The 19,531-nt window shown below is 40.9% G+C and overlaps 3 protein-coding genes across 4 annotated transcripts; 1 reads left to right on the forward strand and 2 right to left on the reverse strand.

Annotated features, from left to right (window-relative positions):
- Positions 1-11: 11 nt before the first annotated feature.
- On the reverse strand, positions 12-3,547 carry LOC108033830 (uncharacterized). Its single transcript, XM_017108456.3, has 4 exons — positions 3,130-3,547; positions 2,961-3,068; positions 2,662-2,896; positions 12-2,609 (listed from the first exon to the last, which is right to left on the reverse strand). The coding sequence occupies exons 1-4, from the start codon at positions 3,407-3,409 to the stop codon at positions 137-139; spliced, it is 3,096 nt and encodes a 1,031-aa protein (XP_016963945.1). The 5' UTR covers positions 3,410-3,547; the 3' UTR covers positions 12-136.
- A 478-nt stretch (positions 3,548-4,025) lies between these two features.
- On the reverse strand, positions 4,026-7,038 carry LOC108033325 (cilia- and flagella-associated protein 91). The gene is made up of 3 exons (XM_017107610.3): positions 6,716-7,038; positions 6,416-6,653; positions 4,026-6,363 (listed from the first exon to the last, which is right to left on the reverse strand). Exons 1-3 carry the CDS (start codon positions 6,945-6,947, stop codon positions 4,125-4,127), a joined length of 2,709 nt encoding a protein of 902 aa, XP_016963099.1. The 5' UTR covers positions 6,948-7,038; the 3' UTR covers positions 4,026-4,124.
- Positions 7,039-9,391: 2,353 nt separating this feature from the next.
- LOC108033477 (uncharacterized) lies at positions 9,392-12,283 on the forward strand. 2 transcript variants are annotated; one of them, XM_017107815.3, is made up of 9 exons: positions 9,392-9,754; positions 10,468-10,595; positions 10,656-10,787; positions 10,838-11,041; positions 11,094-11,146; positions 11,204-11,250; positions 11,306-11,487; positions 11,543-11,696; positions 11,748-12,283. In XM_017107815.3, exons 1-9 carry the CDS (start codon positions 9,685-9,687, stop codon positions 12,200-12,202), a joined length of 1,425 nt encoding a protein of 474 aa, XP_016963304.2. In that variant the 5' UTR covers positions 9,392-9,684; the 3' UTR covers positions 12,203-12,283. The 2 variants fall into 2 exon arrangements, with proteins under 2 accessions (XP_016963304.2, XP_043950144.1); XM_044094209.2 differs by having other exon boundaries at positions 9,394-9,754; positions 11,094-11,250.
- The last annotated feature ends 7,248 nt before the right edge of the window (positions 12,284-19,531 follow it).

Below are 19,531 nucleotides of genomic sequence, written 5' to 3' on the forward strand. Positions count from 1 at the left end.
AAGCTCATATCTCGTTTTCTAGATTGTTACACTATTTATTCGTACTGATTTTCAAATATAAATTTCATAAATGCTTGCGTATGAAAGTAACGAAAGGTACCGTTACCCAAGAATTGAAAATCCGGAATTTCAGAAATTATCTAAATTTGAAGACTTGTGAATCTTTGGGGATATAAACAACGATCTCTTCACCCATATCGGTGTGCTCATCCTCGAATTCATCATCATAGGTGGCTGCTGAGTCATCGGTTTCTTTCAAAGACCTATCTGATGAATATTCTTCTTCGACATCTTCAGGTTCCAATTCTTCATGGTGTATCTCATGATGGTCTAGTTCTGGTTCGTCGCTACTTTTAGATGAATCTTTTTCTTCCACTAAAATATCATGCACCAACGAAGGACTCCGCAGCTCATTTAGATGATCCTCGTGTTCGGCTAGATCGACGGTACTCTGGATGCTTACCAGTTCATGTTGTATGATTGGAGTCTCAGCTCCTAAGATTTCTGATTTTTGAAGTACTTCGCTTTGTATATAGTTGTCAAATAACTCAGCATCATTTACACTGGACGAAATTTTCTCATCGCCCACTAGTTCTTTGGTGATCTTGTCTTCCTTAATTTTTTTAATGAGAGATAGAAATTGCATCCGTAAAAGATTCGTATTTTGCATCGAATCCGAACGAGAGGAGTCATCCGCTGAGGGCAATCTCGTTGGAATGTCGTGGGCAAAGAAGGCATATGATTTGCTTGCACAAAGCTGGAGAAGATCGGCTGGCAAAACGCCAGGTGGATTTTCTATGCCAAATAGAATTTCGGAAAACACATCGTCAAACAGGCTATTAAACGTCTCCGTGACAATCCTCTCGTTCTCCTCCTTCCAGCGTCTCCCCGGAACCGCTTGACGAATGAGTTTCCTTATTATGGCATGGGACTCTGTCCAGGATGTGTTATGGGGGCTGTCGCTTTCGCTGTCCGACGAGAACAGCAACAGATCGTTGTCAATCAGGCGGTCAATGAGATCGCTGGTCAAAGTGCTGGCCACATCGAATGGCTCCAGCTCATGCCACACCTTGGCGAAGATCACATCCTCCACTATGTACTGGGCAATCATGGAAGTCTCATAGCGCCGGAGCACCTCCCCCATATCCGGGCAGACCATGTCCTGCAGCATCAGTCGCAGTGGAGTGAAATTGAGCGGATTCTGGATCAACTTGAAGCTCTCCAGCCATCGCTCTATGTCCACGTCGATTTGCTTTGCCAACTCAGTAACAGACTCGATGGCCTCGTCCTCTGTCATATGGCCTACATCGGTCGCCAATATGGTGTCGGCATACTTATTAGCTATTTCACTGTGAATCGCACTGGTGTGTTGGAACATCTCCTCGTAGAGCATCCTCATCGTGTTCTCCTTCTGCCTCAGTCCCGCCTCGGCGGCCTCACGCCGCCAGCGTTCCTTTTGGGCCAAGATGCAGAAGAAGTGCAGCTTGCGCTGCTCCTTCAGTCGCTGCATTTCGTCGGCCAGGAACTGCATGATAGTTCCAATGTAACTGCCCTCGTATGAGCATATCAGGCTCTCCAAGTCGTCACGGCCTGTCACAGAGCCCCTCTGTGGCTTCTCGACCTTTGGAATGGTAACCTTAGCGCTTGTCTTACCGGTTGCCCGGGTCGAATCGGGTAATTCCACAAATCTTGATTTCCTGGCCTGATAATAGGGTCTGAAGGAGTCGCTTGAGCTAGTACTGGGCGTTCGAGGTTCTATATGCAATCGTGTTTTCAGACAATGAGGCGGTTCCTTCGCCGTGTCCGCCTGAGTTCTTAGTGTCTTCAGGGACTCGTAGAGCCTCTGCAGATTGCCATCGTTGCAGAAGTTTCGCTCGTACTCTCTGTCGTACTCCTTGGGCTTGGACCATTCCTTGAGCTTGCTGAAGGGACACTGGACATTACGCATATTGACCCGCTTCTCCAGATCATCGATCCTCATGTCAAATGCCTTACGTCCAGTGGAGGACTCAAAGCATCGTCGGGCCGGATCAACGCCATGTCTTATGAGGGGGCCGTAGAACTCGGAGCACGGCGATCCCAGGGCTTGCATGGGACTCTGTTTCTCCCACTTTCTGGCGGTTTTGGCCAACTGGATGTTGATGCGGCGCATTCCCCTCTGGTACTCGACTTCATTCTTGCGCAGACCCGCCTGGCGACGCTTCTCGATGCGCTCAAAGGATTGCTCGATTCGGGCCTTAGATGCGGCGTGCATTTCCTTCTCCCTCTTGTCAAACATCTGGATCACGATCTGGAGACGCATCATCTGACACTCCTGTATGTCCTCCTCCCGCTGCACCCACTGCTCCCACTCGAAGGCTTCCAAGACCTCCTTGTACTGGGTTTTTATAGCAACTTTTCTGGCCTCGCGCAGAAGTCTCTTAAAGTTATCCTTCAGAGCTTTACCAAAATCCCATCGCTTGCGAGCCCGCTCTAGGAGCTCGACTTCATGCAGTCCTGGTGGCTTGTCGCCCGGCAGCAACTTGGCCAAAGTGAACAGCTCATAGGCTTCTGATTTTTCTTGATTTAGAATCTCGGGAAGAAAGGCCAGTGTCTGCGCCGAGGACTCCCTACGAAATGGGACTTTTAATACTGTATTCAATCTTAAAGATGTCACCTCACCTATAAAGGGTTTGGGTGGCCTCATCCTTGAAAGGTCGATTGTCCACATATCTCGGAAAGAAGTCACATTTGTTCTTCAACTCCTTTCTCAAGGGCTTCGAGTTCAGCTTGACCTCTTGGGTGGCATAGTCTGAATGCACTGTTTGCAGAAAGAAAATACCTGGCTCCTTGAATTGGCATTCACTGTCGGTTCGAGGTAGTCGGCCAACACTGCGCGCTGCTGGATTGTTGGCGCCTAGAAACATTGAAATACAAGTTAAAGAGGTATTTAAGAAGGTGCTTCCTTAGGATAGACCCACCGGCCGCTAGTCGGGAATCTGAGTTCGTGGAGCATGACGACTTGAAATGGCATTTGTGGTCTGTTCCATGCTGTTTTTCCACCACACCCTCGTCTGGATCGTTGGCACCTGGATTCAAGGGAAAGCAATTTTTGAAAAATATAATACCACTCGAGTTCCCTCGACAGACCGCTCGTTAATCTGGTATGCGAGGGCTTTGTGATTAGGCATGACGTGAGGCCCTGTCCAACGTAATTCTCGTGGTCCCTGCCCACGGGCGAGTCTCCAAAGCTTCTCTGCTGTTTGCCACTGGTAAAAGAGACGCGTTTTTTCTGTCGCCCAGAGTCCTCTTTTCTCGGGGAAGCTGACTGAAGCGCCGACGTAGTGTTAACGGGCCTGAGTTCTCGGTTTTCCCTGATAAACTGCAGAATTCTTTCCTTCCGCAAGCGCTTCTCCTTTGCCGAGGGCATCTCAAACTATTGGTGAGTGGGATTCCGCTTGAATATCTTAGTTTTTCGTGTTTTTAGGTGTTTTTGTTTGAAGTGTGTTTTTGCACGCTCACAATTTACGCTTTCAGCTGTTATATAAGTAGCTTACTGGGTTAGCTTTTCATCTTGCCGCCTCTCAGCTCAAGCTGTTATGGGTTGTGCGAAGCATTGGGTTAGTCAGTCAACCAGAAGCAACTACGATTCGCCAGGCAACCGACTGGCTGCTAGGGAGCCACATTGTTTGTTGCCCAATCGATAGGAGCCCATTCGGGAGCTGGCAAAAAAATAGTCTTGAAGCTGCTAATACAGCTTTTTTTCAGAATTTTGTGCTAATCTTAAAGCCTTTTTGATGGACTTTCTTTCAAAGTTAAAAGCGGCTCCGCTCTTTAATTTTAATAATCGTGAACTCAACAATTAAGTGCTAAGTCGGGGGAGTCCACTACCAGACACCCATTTTATATAAGTCTCAATGATAAATGAATATCCTAAGCATTTTTAAAATATATTATATCTTTTATAATATATATAGATAAAGATATCCGAAAATCAGTATTAAAAAAAATTAATCGTATGAATTAGATAAACCCATATTTTTTAAAACATGTAGCAATAATGTTTATTAAAAATATACAGATAGAATATTGTAAAAATATAAGTTTGGGATAACACCATCCCTACTCTCTTTCATTTATATCTTTTACTTCGGATTCCAGGTAACTGCCGATGTAAAATGGACGTTTTCATCAACATTTACTTCTGAGAGGCTCGGAGTTGGGCAATTTGGAAGCCAGGGCCAAGGGTCATCGCTTTCGGCATCTGCCGCCTCTGTCTCTAGATACTTCAGATCCATCGACGGTGGTGGGGGTCTCTTATATATTTCATCTGGGTCGAGGTTGCTTTTGGAAAGTCGATTCTTCTTCTTGACTAGGTTTAAAATTTGATTTTTAACTATCCGCCTGTCATAGGCACTCGTATCAGATTGATTTCCCTGTAGTTGGGCGAAAAACCTGTTATTCATTAGAATGTCCTTTGTGCCCAAAAGGCTTTCGTTTGAATACTCTGCGTGTATTACGACCGGTTCGATGGGTGGTGGATTTTCCATGTTGTAAATAATTTCATCAAAAATATTATCCAACAGATCATTGTAGTTCTCGTAAACGATGCGTTCGGCCTCCTCTTTCCAGCGTTTGCCGGGAACCGACTGTCTTTTAAGTTTCCGGATAATGGCATGGGCTTCGTACCAGGATGTTTTCTGGTTTGCTTCACTTTCACTCTCAGAGGAGAATAAGTAGAGATCGTTGTCGATGAGACGGTCAATTAGATCGCTGGTCAGGGTGCTTGATATGTCATACGGCTCCAGTTCCCTCCACATTCTGGCAAAGATCACATCGTCCACTATGTACTGGGCAATCATGGTCTTCTCGTGGCGCTGCAGTGCAGCATTTAAGTCCGGGCAGACCATGTCCTGCAGCATCAGGCGCAGAGGAATGTAGTTGAGAGGATTTTGTATCAGCTTGAAACTCTCCAGCCATCTTTCTATGTCCACATCAATTTGCTTAGCCATTTCGGTGACTGTCTCGGCTGCTTCGTTGGCAGCTATGTGACCCAAGTCGGTGGTCAGGATACTGTGGACAAAGTGATCACTGACATCAAAGCGGTTGACATTGATTTGCTGGAACATCTCCTCGTAGAGCATCCTCATCGCGTTCTCCTTCTGCCGCAATCCCGCCTCGGTTGCCTGGCGCCGCCAACGCTCTTTTTCGGCCAAAACCGAAAAAAAGTGCAGACGACGCTGCTCCTTCAGCCGAGCCATTTCATCGCTGAGGAACTGCATCATGTGGCCGATCAAGCTGCCCTCGTACGCGACCATCATGTTTTTTAGGTCGCTTTTCGATTCGTCCCTCGCTAGTTTTTGAGCATATTCGGCCGGGATCTGGGCTTTCTGCCGTTTAATATGCTGCTCGAAAGCCTCCCTTTGCGAGGTCCTATAGGAGTCGGGTGCCACTTCCTCATTCCTTGCATAGAGGCTGGTGAAACTCTTAATTGTTGCCAGGGTCATCCTGCCGTATCTGCCAGTTTTAAACGGTTCCATATGGCGCACCTTGAGGCACTCGGGTTTTGGCCTGTGATCTTCATAGCTGGCCCTCAGGGTCTTCAGAGATTTGTAAAGGCTTTGCAAGTGCTCCTCCTTGCAGAAACGATGCTCGATCTCCAACAGCCGCCGTTTGGGCTGAGACCATTGCTTTAGCTTGGCGAATGGGCACTCCACTATTCTGAGATTTATTTGCCTCTCCAGCTCGTCGATTCTCATGTTGAAGGCTCGGGTGGCCGTGGTGGAAGAGAAACTGCGACGAGCCGGATCCACCCCGTATTTCAATTGCGGAGCATAGAACTCGGAGCAGGGGGATCCCAGGGAGTACATGGGTGTCTGCTTCTCCCATCTAATCGAGGTCTTGCCCAGTTCCTTGCTTATGCGGCGCATGCCACGCTGGTACTCGATCTCATTCTTGTGCAAAGCCGCCCTGCGACGCTTCTCGATCAGTTCGCATCCTCGTTCCAATCGCGTCTTGGAGGCGGCGTGCATTTCCCTCTCCCGCTTGTCAAACATCTTGATCACAATCTCCAGCCGCCGCATCTGGCAGTCCTGTATCTGTTCCTCCCGCTCCACCCAGTGCTCCCATTCGAGGGCCTCAAAAATCGAATTGTACCGATTTATGCCCAGCTGTCGATCATTTAGCCGCTGGGTCTTAAAGTTTATCTTTAGTGCCTCCAAGAACTTTCGACGCCTTCGAGAGCGCTCCAAAACTTCTACCTCATAAAGTCCTGGTGGCTTGTCGCCTGAAAGAATTGAGGGCAGAGTAAAGAGCTCTAGGGTTCGGGCTTTGTCGTAGTCGTAGATCTCAGGCAAATAGGGCAAAGTCTGCGCCGAGGACTCCCTAGGATCTAGGATTAATAATATCCTCTCGCAGGATCAGGAAGTCATCTTACCTATATAACGTCTGGGTCATTTTGTCTTTGAAGGGAGACGGGTCCACATATTTTGGAAAGAAGTCGCACTTATTCTTCAGCTCCTGGCGTATGGGTTTCATGGGTTTCAAGAACACTTCTTGGTTGCTTAGATTTTCGTTTCGTCCCTTAAGGAAGAATATACCCGGTGCATTGAACTGGCACTCTTCATCGTCCCGGGGCTGCTTCCCTGTTCTTCGTACGACGGGGTTGTTCTCACCTAGGAAAGAGCTGGCAAACTTAAACTCGGATTGGATTATTGTGTACTACATTTTCACTTACCGGCTGTCAATCGCGGAGTAATTGGCGGTGTTGCGATCAAACACGAAGTAAGATCCTTCTTCGCACACCTTCGCACACCCACACTTTGAGGTGGTTTCTTTTGGCTCGCAGGTGTTCTCTTATCCGCTAAAGTAATAGGCTGGGAATCTCGATTTTCGCGAAGAAATTTCAAAATTCGTTCCTTGCGCTCCTCCTGTAAGCTCACCTTCTTTCGGTGCTTTCGTTCTCGCATTTTAATAGAGCAGATTTTGTTGTATTGTCTTTTAGAAACTGATTTACCATGTAAAATGTATGTGGATGGCCTACTGATCGATATTTTTTGTTTGTTTTAAAATATCACTATATAAAAACTTAAAAACCGTGATTTCATTTTTACATTTCCTTTTTTTTTTAATAATTGAGGTACGTTAAACATTAAGTTATTATTGTGATTAAAATGTTCCCTTTTTCATTAATAAAATCTGCCTTAATGGGACTAGGTCATCAATATCAATTTGAGTCATTGAAATGGTCAACATTTCTCCCCCAATCTAAAGAAATCTCCGGGCAGAGAAAGTGCTGGCAATACTGAGATGTATACAAATGACCTTAAATGGGTTGCTTTCCTTAAAGTCCAACCCACCACCTGGACAGGACGTTAATCATTTATTATCCGACATGTCTGTGATTATTTAGCTTTTTGTCTTGGCCCGCCCATATTTCATTCTCCCAGCAGGCTTTAAATTTTTTAAGTCATTGAAGATGTTTCTTGGATCCCTTGGTTTTCCTCCGGCGAGAGTGCAACTAATTTTGTGTAATAATTTATGAGCCAAGTTTCCTTGGGGGATGGGTAGAAGGAAATGCTTTCCGATAAGAAGTGCTTTTGACGATTAAGCGCAACACTCGTGCAAGTTGTGAAGCGTAAATTGTTGTTTTTCAGTCCCTGCTCGAGGGTTTTAAACATTGAGGGTTCTTTTGTGGGCAATTTAAGGCCATTCTTGTGCGTCGAAAAGTTTTCCTGAAAAGCGAGATGAGAATTTTCGGGGAAAGCCAAAAACTTGACCCATTTTGACAGCTTCACAGATTGCCAACTTTTAATTGGCATCAATTTTTATCAACTCCGGAACCACTGCTCAACGGTGCCATTGGGGACTCATGTTCGTGCTTAGCAGGCACATTAATTATCGCTAAGCCTCGTCTCCCCGCCTGCACTCTGCCATTAATTACCTTGCTAAGCATTTTGCCATTCATCAGACTAGAGACCCCATCCTGCTTTTCGTTCTCGGTAGCGGGAATTTCGGCGTTCTTTGTTGCCTTCATGACCCCATCAGAAATAATGATGCTAATTAGACAACAGCGCTTTCGACGAACATTTAAATCGATTAGTGCGAACTCTAGGATCTGCCTAGGGCAGTTCCTACAAAATCAGTACAGCCCATCCCGTTCTTCAATGTATATTTTACCACATAAAATGGCAGGGCTTGAGAGCCCAATCCTAGGGAGCAAAAACTGTTTATACAATCAAAAAACTGGGAAGAAGGCATAGAATTTATAAAATATTTCCCATTATAGGAAAAGAATTTTTTTCTTTTCTCCAAGAAAAGATTTTTTATGATTTATAATCTTCTTTCTTTTTATACCCGTCTTTCGTAGAGTAAAAGGTTATACTACTTAGATTCGTCGGAAAATATTTAACAGGTAGAAGAAAGCGATCGTCCGTATGAACGCTAAGATCTTGGAAACTATAAGAGCTAGAATATTCTGTGGCGCCTACAGTTTTTATGATAGAAAAACAATCTCATTGATACCTATCGACTGACCTACAAAAATTTTGCCAAACCCACAAACCGCCCAAAACTTCGATGGCTACATTTTTCAAGCTAAAAAATGTTTTTTGCTAAAATGTATTTGTCACATCAATACCCGTCGATTGACCTAAAAAAATTTTGTACGCCCACTCTAACGCACTCTCTAATTTGTATGTCGCCCTCATAACATATTCTTTGCTGCTTTGCTCTCTTAAGCTAAGTAACGGGTATCCGATAGTCGAGGCACTCGACTGTAGCGTTTTTCCTTGTTTTTATTAAAAAAAGTCAAATTTTCATGCATTATTCACTCGATACGGTTAAAGTCAGATAATTTATTTTATTATCACATCAAAGTACAACATGAAAACTATTTTCTCACAAATTTTCATCGGAAAACAAAAATTAATGAGCCGTTTGCAACCAAGCCTCCGTAGGCACCTCTAAGAAAAGAGGTAAACAGTACAACTCGTTAAGGATCATCAAAAAAAAACGAAAAAAATTGTTTATTAGTTAAAATGTTTTTGATGGTTTCTACTGTAAACATATGTTAATATATTTATTGTGAATATAATGCTATGTTATGCATAGTATTTTAGTGTGTACTAATGTAAGCACATGTGAATGTAAATAGTATTAAGTGTGAACATAATGTTTTGCATTGTATTCTAGTGTGCAGTTTCTATAATATAATTTTTATTAATCATCGTTATCGATACATTGTGAACTCGATTGCCGATACACAACGTATATAGATATATTTTGAAGAAGAATACACGCGTGACGTTAAAGAGAAATTCTAATCAGAATATTAAAAGGCATATGACATTTTTGGATTTTTGGTAAAACTTTGAATTTAAAAACGTGATTTTAGCCTAACATTCGAAATATTAGTTATTATTACAATTAAAAAAAATTATATTATATGCATTTTTGTTTTTTACTGCGTTTTTACAACCGCAGTTGGTAAGACTAAAGTGTTTTCCTACAAACGTTTGCACAAACCAATAAACTGAACAGATACATACGAATATATCTACCTGAACAACATGTTTGGCGTCAAGTTTATTTGCTTTGTCGTTATGGTTGTTGCTGGGCGAACTATGAGTATACCACACAAGTAGTTGAATTTACCAGCGCAACCTGCGAACCGGTTAGTCATCGTTCGGCCTTTGTGAGTGCAGCATGTTTGACGTCGAACTGAAAGAACTACTAGAAAGCTGGGGAGCCGGCCACTTGTTTCAGTACTTTACTGGTAAGAAATGATTGGTAATTGTAAAATTACTGCTGTGGGGTGTAACCGATATTTGGTTCAACCAGTTATTTAAAAACTTATAAGCAAGCAAATATCCGTACCAATAAATGTATGTTGGTATAACTGTAAAAATAGTATACTTACTACGCACCTCCATATCTAAGGTGTGACCGTTTTCAGTTTACCAATAAAAACTTGATTAATTATAATTTATTATTTTGTTAATTTGTCAATATGTAAAATGTCATTATAGTCATTTGACTTTTTAAGAAAACTAGTTTTTAATCTATTAGATTTACAGGCATTACCAATAATTTGAATAACTGAATTGTTTAAATTGGGCCAGCTGTTTATAATCTGTCCCAACCAACTCCAGCTGTTCGAACATATCGAACGTCATATAGGTAAAATTATTTACTTTAAACCACTTTTTTGTTAACATTTTAGAAGAGTAATAAACAAAGAAAAATGAAATAGACGATGATATATTATTCTTAATTCTACAGGAACTAGCAATAAATTTATTTCTTATTTTAAGGAAAATCACCAAATTTTTCAAAGTGTTTTTTTACCCAAAGTTGACATGCAAAAGAAGAAAAAACCTTTTTCTTTTAATTTTAAGTTAGTTGCTAAAAAATCGGTATAAACCCATATTTTTTTTATAGTGTTTAAAAATAATCTTTAATGCAACCATATTTTTTATCATTTTATAGAGGAAGAAATTACCCTAAAAAGGCTTAATTTTATAACCGAAGATGACCTGACACAAATATTTCGTAATTCGAAGTTAGGTGAAAAAATTGAGTTTCGATACCATCTAACAGAGTGGAAAAAAAAATTCGTAAGATTATTGGCTGTGTAAAAATGGCAAAAGTTATGCATTTTTTTCGTAAACATTTAGGGTTTTGAAAAGCTTGTGACGTCAACACCATCTGTGGCAGCAGATTTAGATGCCGAGGATTTCGGCCAGGCACAGTCGAGCACATCCTCATATACTTCGAAAAATGTGTGGCAAAGCAACAAAGTCGTTATGGTAAGTTTTCATATTACAAAGATAAATGTTAATTAGTTATATATTTTTAGGACCTTGATCTGATTCTGGCTGAGCATTATACTGGACATTATGTGAAACGAGCAGTCAGCGATGGAAATCCCCTTAACGATGCGACTAGAAGGATAATAATTGAGGCAATTGTTACATACATCATAAAACACAAAATAAAACCATCCAGATCGGACTTTGAAAAAATTTCTTGCGAAATAGAAGCACAATTCAATGATGACAAGGTACAATTATCAGTACTCCATTGTTATTTTCATAAAATACCCTGGTTTTCAGAAAATCTACTATAATAACGTTGGTCCTCACGCAGCCGGAAGGCTTTATGACAGGTACTACAATACAATAAAAAAGTTGAAAAAATGTGGAAAAGTACTCGATTCATCTAGGAATAAACTTGCAGGCAGCCATGAAATGACATATATCAACGAAGAAGGTGGTCTATAAATAAAATCCATTGCACAAAAAGTATAATTTCTTTTCTGTTCCAGCTTATGAAGCTCGAGAATGGCTAAAAGTTAATAGCGAGCCTTGGTCCGAAGTGTCTGAAATGTGGCGTAAGTGTTACAAAATGCGAAGAGAAGAAATTCTTAATGCAGGTGGGCAAGAAAGTGCAATATGTCACGTGTTAAACCAGTGGCCGCAGTACTCTAACTTCTTGGGATACGGCCTGGTAGGATCATTAATCCAAAACTTTGTAACATATTAATTCTTATTATTTTCATTAGGTGGAGATGGACTTTAAGTCATTATATCCGGAAACTTCTTCTTTAATTTTAAAGTGGCAGTCTTTCAGAGAGAAAATCCTTCCCATATTGAATGCCAAACTGACGGATTCCGTACACTTAAATTACTTGGAACAAATTAATGCTCAGGCTGAAGGTTTGTAACTTGTTTTTTTTTTACTTAATAACACAACTATTTTTTCAATAGGCTCTGATCAACTTCTTGCGCTTTTACTGCATGTTCTGCTGCGTTCGCTCGGAAAACGAAAAATTAGAGACAAAAATTTCATTAAATCAATTAAGGACTCGCAGCTTTCATTTATGGTTCAAGGTGTGACTCATAGCGATGTGGAAACTGAAATTCAGCTGTTACGAACCACTCTTTACAATCGCGGAGAGAGTATGCACCCCATTATTGTTTCAGTGGGCTTGGATTTCAGCTGTTCCAAGTTGTACATGCTCTACAATAACATCAAGTATGCACTGCCAAGTTTCCTCAGTGTATTTGATATATGCTTCAAAATGTTTTACGTCCTACAACTTAAGTATCCTTCGGATTGCTCTGAGTTTTGGATGTTCGTGCAAAAATATTTCTACGAAATTAATTTAGAGGACGACCTGGTGTCCCCCAGTATATTGTGTTTGATAAGTGATTTGAGGTAACAAAAAAAACAGGAACTATTCAAAAAAATATACAATAATTTCTAAAACAGATATGAAAAAAATATAAAAAAAGTACTTTTAAAAATAAAGAAACTTTTTAAAAAAAAATTGGAAATGGTACTGTTGTTGATAGTTATTCAAAAAGCTTGGGCTGTTAGGTATAGATACTTATCCGGGGTATCACAGAAATTGATTGACCCTGAAGTCCTGTAAGAAGTATATTAATGTACATATGAAACGCAGCGATTTCCCGGCACTCCGATAAATATTTTGCTGAATCGTACAACTTTTTCAAAATTTAAATAAAATAATTTTGTTTAAGTGCACTCCACTTTAAATCTCTAAGAAGACCGACAACCTTTGGCTAATTGAAATTACTTCTTCGTTTGATTTTCCCATTTTTCCTTTGCTTCCGGTACGGGGCGCTCTTCTATTTTCATTTTCTAAATAATGCGTATTTATGAGTAAACAATGAAATTATATTTACTTTTGCTCTGTCAATATTTGCATGCAATTAATTTTCCCATCCTCGGCGGGAGCAGCAGCCATCATAAACCATGACGAGCAGTGAAAAATCAAACCAAACGAAGCATGGAGCGAGGGCAAAGTGCCGTAACGTGTGCAGAGAGCCGCACTTTCCCGGGGATCCAGGAAGACCCCTGCCACCCATCCCACACCCCCAATCCGCACCCAGTCCGCGCACCAGCCCACAAACACACCCATGAGGTCCTAGCTCCCGGGTCTGCCGCAATTTACTTTAAAAGTATTGCTAACGAACGAATCGAAGATGAGTGGCTTGCCATCGATTTTTGTTCTTGTTGTGTCTGTTATTTTCGTATCTGACGCTGATGATGGGCGATGATAACGAGATGCTCTGCTAAAGTTTGCCAAGTTTGCGGCATCCCTTCCTTTGGCGCATCCTTTGTGGCCAGGACTCGATGGCAAGTCGCCTGAAAGTTCGGGCTAATGCCAACCACATTTTGCTTTCCCTTAAAAAACTTCGTTTGCATGCTTTCGACTTTTTTAATTAAATCTTCGGGCAGAAGACAAATAGAATTGGCCAAACTGCGGCTGAGTATGGGCAACGTTTGGGGCAGCAACAGAATCCACCACCAGCCGAAAAACCCCGAGATCCCCCACCAAAAGATGAAGCCATTAAACTATATCCAACTCGTTTCGCTTAATGGCCAGGCCGTTTAAATTTTCAGGCCTTGTCGGGAAATAACAACAAGGAGAAAAAGGGATCTCAGGACTCGCTTGGCTACACTTTATGTTATCAAAAATATTTTCGGGCACTTAAATTAATTTATAGCTCAACGAACTCCCCCAAAAAGCTAAATAGCATTCTATTACCGCTTGCCTTTGGGTTCTTATCAGTGGCACAACAAAGCGTGCTTGAAATTTAATCAAATTTACTGCGGAATTTTCGACCTATGCAGCGGATAATTTTATGTTTAATAAACCGCAAGAGCATATTGATGGTTTTGTGTACCTTAAATAATTTCTCTTTAATTCAAACTTATTCTAAAACTTTATTCGACTACAACCCTGTTTTTTTTTAAGTTAATGTGCAAAAAATTGTAAATCAATATTTATTGTAATGTTCATTATTTGTGTATGCTCTAAAATTGGTAGGCATTCAGAATTTACTTCGAGATGGGATATACACAACTTTATTGGTATTTATTAAGGTCCCAATAAATAATATATTGATATGCCATTATTTTATTTTTTACTTCTCAAGAATCGCGGAAATAAAATGTAAGTTAAGAAAGCATAAAATATAGAGTATTTTTAAAGGCAAAAAAAAAAAAATACATTTGAAATGTGTATAAAATAGATTTCTTACCAATAACTACAAAAAATAAAATATTAATAGCCCTGGTTCAGTTTATTATAAATCCCAGCTTACGTTTAGATTGCCCTTTGTTATTGTAAGGGCAAAGAAACTTCGACCAATCTCTGCTAACTTTTAGATATTCCCTTATGTTGTGGTTTTTGGGGTGTTGCTGGCTTTTGTGCTGTTTTGCCCTTCGCGCTTTGGCCGTAAAATTTATGACACGAAATGTTTTGGCATTACTTTCGGACGGTTTATCTGCGGCCATGTGGCACTCGGCAAGGTAGGCGTCTCGTTAGGCGTGGCATGTGGTGGCGCCCGGCCCGTTTCTTGCTTTTTATCCTCAATATGGGACTGGCATAAAAAACAGCGACCATATTTATTTATACATAAGTATATGTATGTATTGGGAAATATTTGAGATTTATGCGCAGAAATTTGCATTTTTTTACACTCAGGCTGCTGTTGTGAATTGTTTTGGGCATGGAAGGGATTTGGATTTTAGATTTCCATCGGTCCTCGTCGGTGTGCCATTTATCAACTACTTCGCTTAGCAGGCAACTTTTCGGGGCCAAACATAAAATTGCACTTATGCAGCAGCAGCGGAGCAACCAATCTAACCATAACCTACCAGCCGTAACCAAAGCCCAGCCAAGTGCATGTGGGTTTCTGCCCCTAATCCCCGTCCTTATTCGTCCTTTCACAGAAAAACTATTCTCGTATTCGGAGCGCACATCTTGAGCTGGTTGGGTATTTGTGTGTTTTTCGGCCGGGGAGAGTGGGTGGAGCCCTCATCCCATCCCCGGCGGCTGGAAACCGCATAAATTGCTTTAGCACCAAAGGGATTTGTGTCAAAATCAGACCAAAACAGCCAGCTCAAAGACAAGAAGCCTTCACTCCGCTTAACCGGAGTGCTGTCTATAAGAAGGAAAAAGTTTATATGGATTTCTGATGAAGCAGATATTCCCTTCTGATAGTCCCATTGAGAAATTTATAATCACAAAGAGTAGATTTTTAACAAAATGTTGGGAAGAAATTACAGAAGGTATTTACACTCTTTTAGCTGATTCGAGTATCGTTAAGTATTTTTTAAAATCTATTTTAATAAAAACATTGTTTAATAATTAATATCGACCTTTTAAGAGTAAGAAATGATAGGCCTTTATTAAAGAACATTAAATTAATACCCAGTTTTTTATTTATTCCAAATCAAATTTGCATTATTTGAAATAAGCGGTAATTTTTCCTGCTCACTTAACCTTTAAGCAAACCTGGTACGAAAACACATATCTTCTCCTTATTTTGCCAACTCACCCAACTTCATTAGAAATGTATGAGACCCCTGCTAATGGCATCGCCAAAAAAGGGAATACATGCCAAAGTTTTGGCTTAATTTTAAGCATTTTCTGTTGCTACTCCAGCCAGAAAGTTTTTCCACTTCAATGAGCGACCCCCACCCGTCGCACACATATGTGCGAATGTCCTGGCTGTACATATGTATTCGCCCAAATATATAAGGTTTTCGTGGGGCGAACACGCCCCAGCAAATCAGCTTACAACTTAAATTGAGGCACTTTCGTTTAGCTTCACTTTGCATGGTCGCATATCCTTGAATCCTTGAGTGGTTCGCAGGCCTTTGGCAGAGGCAGCGGGATGTGGAGTTGAAAGGAAGCAAACAAACCGCCGGTGGCACAATTTAGTTCCTGAGGGAAATGCTAAAGTTTTCCTTCTTGTTGTTGCATTTTTTTCTTCGGGGAGAGAACTTTTCACTTGCTCTATTTACCAGGATATTTCTGCTGCCCCTTGAACCCCCCCCCACATGTGTGTATAAGTATTAGAAATAAATCAAGGGATTTTTGGGATTTCGGTTTTTTGCTCCGCTTCGTTTCGTTCATTGCTTTTCAGCCTCTTCCATGGCTTTTCCGAAACGTGTGTATGTGACTCAGGTTTTTCCCAGCGGGGTATTAGTTTGGAAAATTGTTTAGGCCGCCGCAGGCCTAAGCAACAACTTGCTGCGGTTTTTCCTGGCCAGGGCTGCTACCCAAATACAATGCAATTAGGGGCGCCTTTCTTTGGTATATCAGGAAAGCTTTATTTACTCAACAATTAGATAAAAGTTGGCTTCACAGTTGATTGCCGTTTCATTTTTCAGAGTTGCAGAGAAAATACAAAGGCGTGTTTACGACGCAGAACACTAGTAATAATTCTTCGAAATATTGCAGTATTATTGGATTAGTTTTGTGATAAGCTTGGATTTGTAAGTATTTTCAAGACTAATGTAGTTAATCCGTTAACCAATAAATAATTGAACATTAACTGAAGGATTTCTTATATGATTATCAAACAGAGTTTAATTTAAATCAGAGATCCCAATAAACGGGCCTCTGCTTAGCCTCTGCCGACACACCCACAGTGCACCAATACACAAACCGTTGATATGCCCGTCCATAGATGAAAAGCAAAGTGTCATATTTAAGTAAATACCTTCATAAATGGTTTTAATTTTAAATTGTTTTAAGTATAAACAATTCGACAAGAAACATGACATTCAACAAAATGCACTACATCGACTTGAATGCGGAATCACAACTCTTATCTTTAATTGGCGAACCACCAGTGCATTACACTAATTACAAGACCCGTAATGGCGAAATAAGGGACATGCTGTGTTAACTATCGAATTGATTTGATCCGATCGAATGCGAATGCTCAGTGTTAATTAAAGCAACATTTGGTGCCAGTTCGCCCCTTGGCTAATCAAGCGGAAGGCCAACTTGGCAGAACAGGACTTTCTGTGCATTATTGATAATTTGCGCAATGTCAAGGCATGTCTAATTAACGAATGTGCAGATCGTAATTGCGAAGGCAGGGGAACTGAAGCTTGTCTTTGATGTTTCGCCAAAGAATTTCCGGCGAATTTCCGGAATGCTCTTTGGCAAATGTGGTTAATTAAATGTGCTCACATATTAGCAAAATTATGTCAAGCAGTTGGGGGCAGCTGCTGCTGCAAATGAACAGGAAAATTATTTTACTAATGTAACGAAAACAAAATGTGACACATCGTGGAGGAAATAAATTGAAAAACACAATAATTTCAACGTAATCATTGGCAAAGGACGTTTACAGTGCTTTGGAGGGTAAAATTCTGCACGAAATAGGTAAAGGAAAATTGTGCACATTTTAAAATGAATTTCTGACAGCCCGAAATATGAGTCCTTTGCCTGCGGTTGTGGTCGTTGAACACGTATATGAAATTAAAAACTAATTCGCTGAAATATTTAGCCATGATGGACAATGGTTTGGGGCGTGCAAATTAATTAGTTGGTAATTAAATCCGTTTCAAAGCATTCGCCTGGCAAACGACGTAGTGAAAATAAACGCAGCCACTGCCAACGATGCGTATGCGCGATAATTGTGTTGAAATTGCAAGCAATATGGCTTTGTTTGATTGGTAGATTTTGGGAAACGCAAATAGGAGTTCAGAAATATCTAAAATCATTTCTAAAAAAAAGAGAAAAATACACAAATTTTTATTTTTCAGTACAAAACAATGCTACTAGCAACAAAACTGATAAATAATTTGGTTGGATAAGCCCGTAATTTTGTATTAAAACGAGCGATTTAGAAACTGTTAACTATTTGTCGTAATGGCAATTTTAAGGCCTTATATATGGAAGTTACGTTAGAATACTAAGCTTTTAAGATTAGGCCGCATTTTCTAGTTTATTGAATGGCGCAGCGATTTATAAAGATCTCATTTAATTCGCTTGACTTAGTCAACCGAAGAGAGCGAAAATAAAGTCATATGTTTCGGTTCCCACCCACCGAACCCATTTCTGTGCGCTCGTCATGGATATTAAACCCTCACACCGATGTGTGAAATCAAATTAAATGAAAATTTTCAGCCATGGCTCTTGTCTCTAATGCCGGCAGACAAACGAAATGGAATAAATCAAATGTGTCCATGGACCGTCCACTCGCCCAGAGCCGCCAAATGCTGTTCAAATCAAACGAACTGTCGGCCAGCATTTGACATTTAATTAAATAAGAGTCGCAGTTGGTCCACGTGGATGGAGGCCAAAAACGCTTCGGCGGGGACGAGTAAGTGCATAACTTTTCCACCTACATTTTTGGAGCATGTTTCCCTTTTTTGTTTATTTGCCGAACTTTTTTCATTTATTTGCCATGCTGGTCACAGCTGCGTGAGTGCGCACTTCCTTGGTAATATTTTTGCTTTTTTTCCCCCTGGTTCTCCTGGTTTTTTCCTCCTTGTGCTTTGTGACAGCTCATAAAATGTGAGCGACACGCATTAAAAGTGTATGCCGTCTAAGTACGGGGAGGCGGGGATTTGACACTGAAGAATGGCCTTTGGGGGCCTCCTGGCTGGCTGGGGCAATATTATGATGAGCCGGCAAAGAGCAATATGAAAATGAGGAGAAGCACTGCACACTGGCGCCCCGGGCCAGCGAAAAGGTCCTGGCCTCTGCAGCTGATATTTCTTAATAAGCAGAAGGCCTCGGGGCAGCGGCTAATGCCGGCTGTAAAAGCGGATTGAACGCACTAAATAGTCCAGGCATTTGTATAATTGAAATCCGTGCCAGGACCCATTAAGTGTTTGCCCATTTATCACAGCGGCCTGGCGGGAGTATTAAATTTGCACAGGATTAGCCAAATATTACAAGAAAATAGGCCCACAGACTTAAAGCCATGCCGGGAATTTAAGTTGGTTTAACATGACAATGAGCTGCAATTTCCTCTATGTTCGCCACACTTTATTATGCGATCTGTGTGCCCACTCATCCCCGATTATCCTACCATTTTTGCCCAATCGGACTTTATTTTATATTAATTATCGCTCTATTGAAAGACGGGATTTTTGGTCTTTTATTTTATTCCATTTTATTCCGCATACACTTGTCTGGCATGTCCTGGGCAGCCATTTTGTGCGCAATTAAATTGCGTAAGCGTTTATTGCTCCCGGACGTATATGGATTTTATTCGTGTATTATGCTTTCAACGTATTTATTTTTATTTTTAATTGGTTTCGTTGCTGTTGGATTTGTACTTTGTGTTTTTTATTTCGGCCTCATAATGAGCCGGTTGCCATGCAGCATTAATGAGCAGTGCTCACACTCTTAATGAGAAGGGAATTTCTGCCCCAGCAACCGGGGAACAGGTTTAAATGAAGTGTTGCTTCATTAAATATGAAAATTAATGCTATTTATTTTGATTAAATATTCAATCCGTTGCAATTCCTAAAAGTTATCCAATATTCAAGTGCAACCACGCATAAACAAATTATCCATAACGCGGCCAATCATTTACGAAGTTTGATATGCTTACGCAAGCGGAAAGAAATTAGCAATACGGGATAAAAAATATTTTTTATGAAGTTAAAAAAAACCAGGTCTTTTTATGGCGTGTCCCTTTGTACATCTTTGCGGTTGCTCTGCAAATATTATTCAATTGAAATTCAAGCCATTCTGAAAAGT

This window comes from Drosophila biarmipes, chromosome 2L (assembly GCF_025231255.1).
Source record: "Drosophila biarmipes strain raj3 chromosome 2L, RU_DBia_V1.1, whole genome shotgun sequence".
Taxonomy (NCBI): Eukaryota; Metazoa; Arthropoda; class Insecta; order Diptera; family Drosophilidae; genus Drosophila; species Drosophila biarmipes.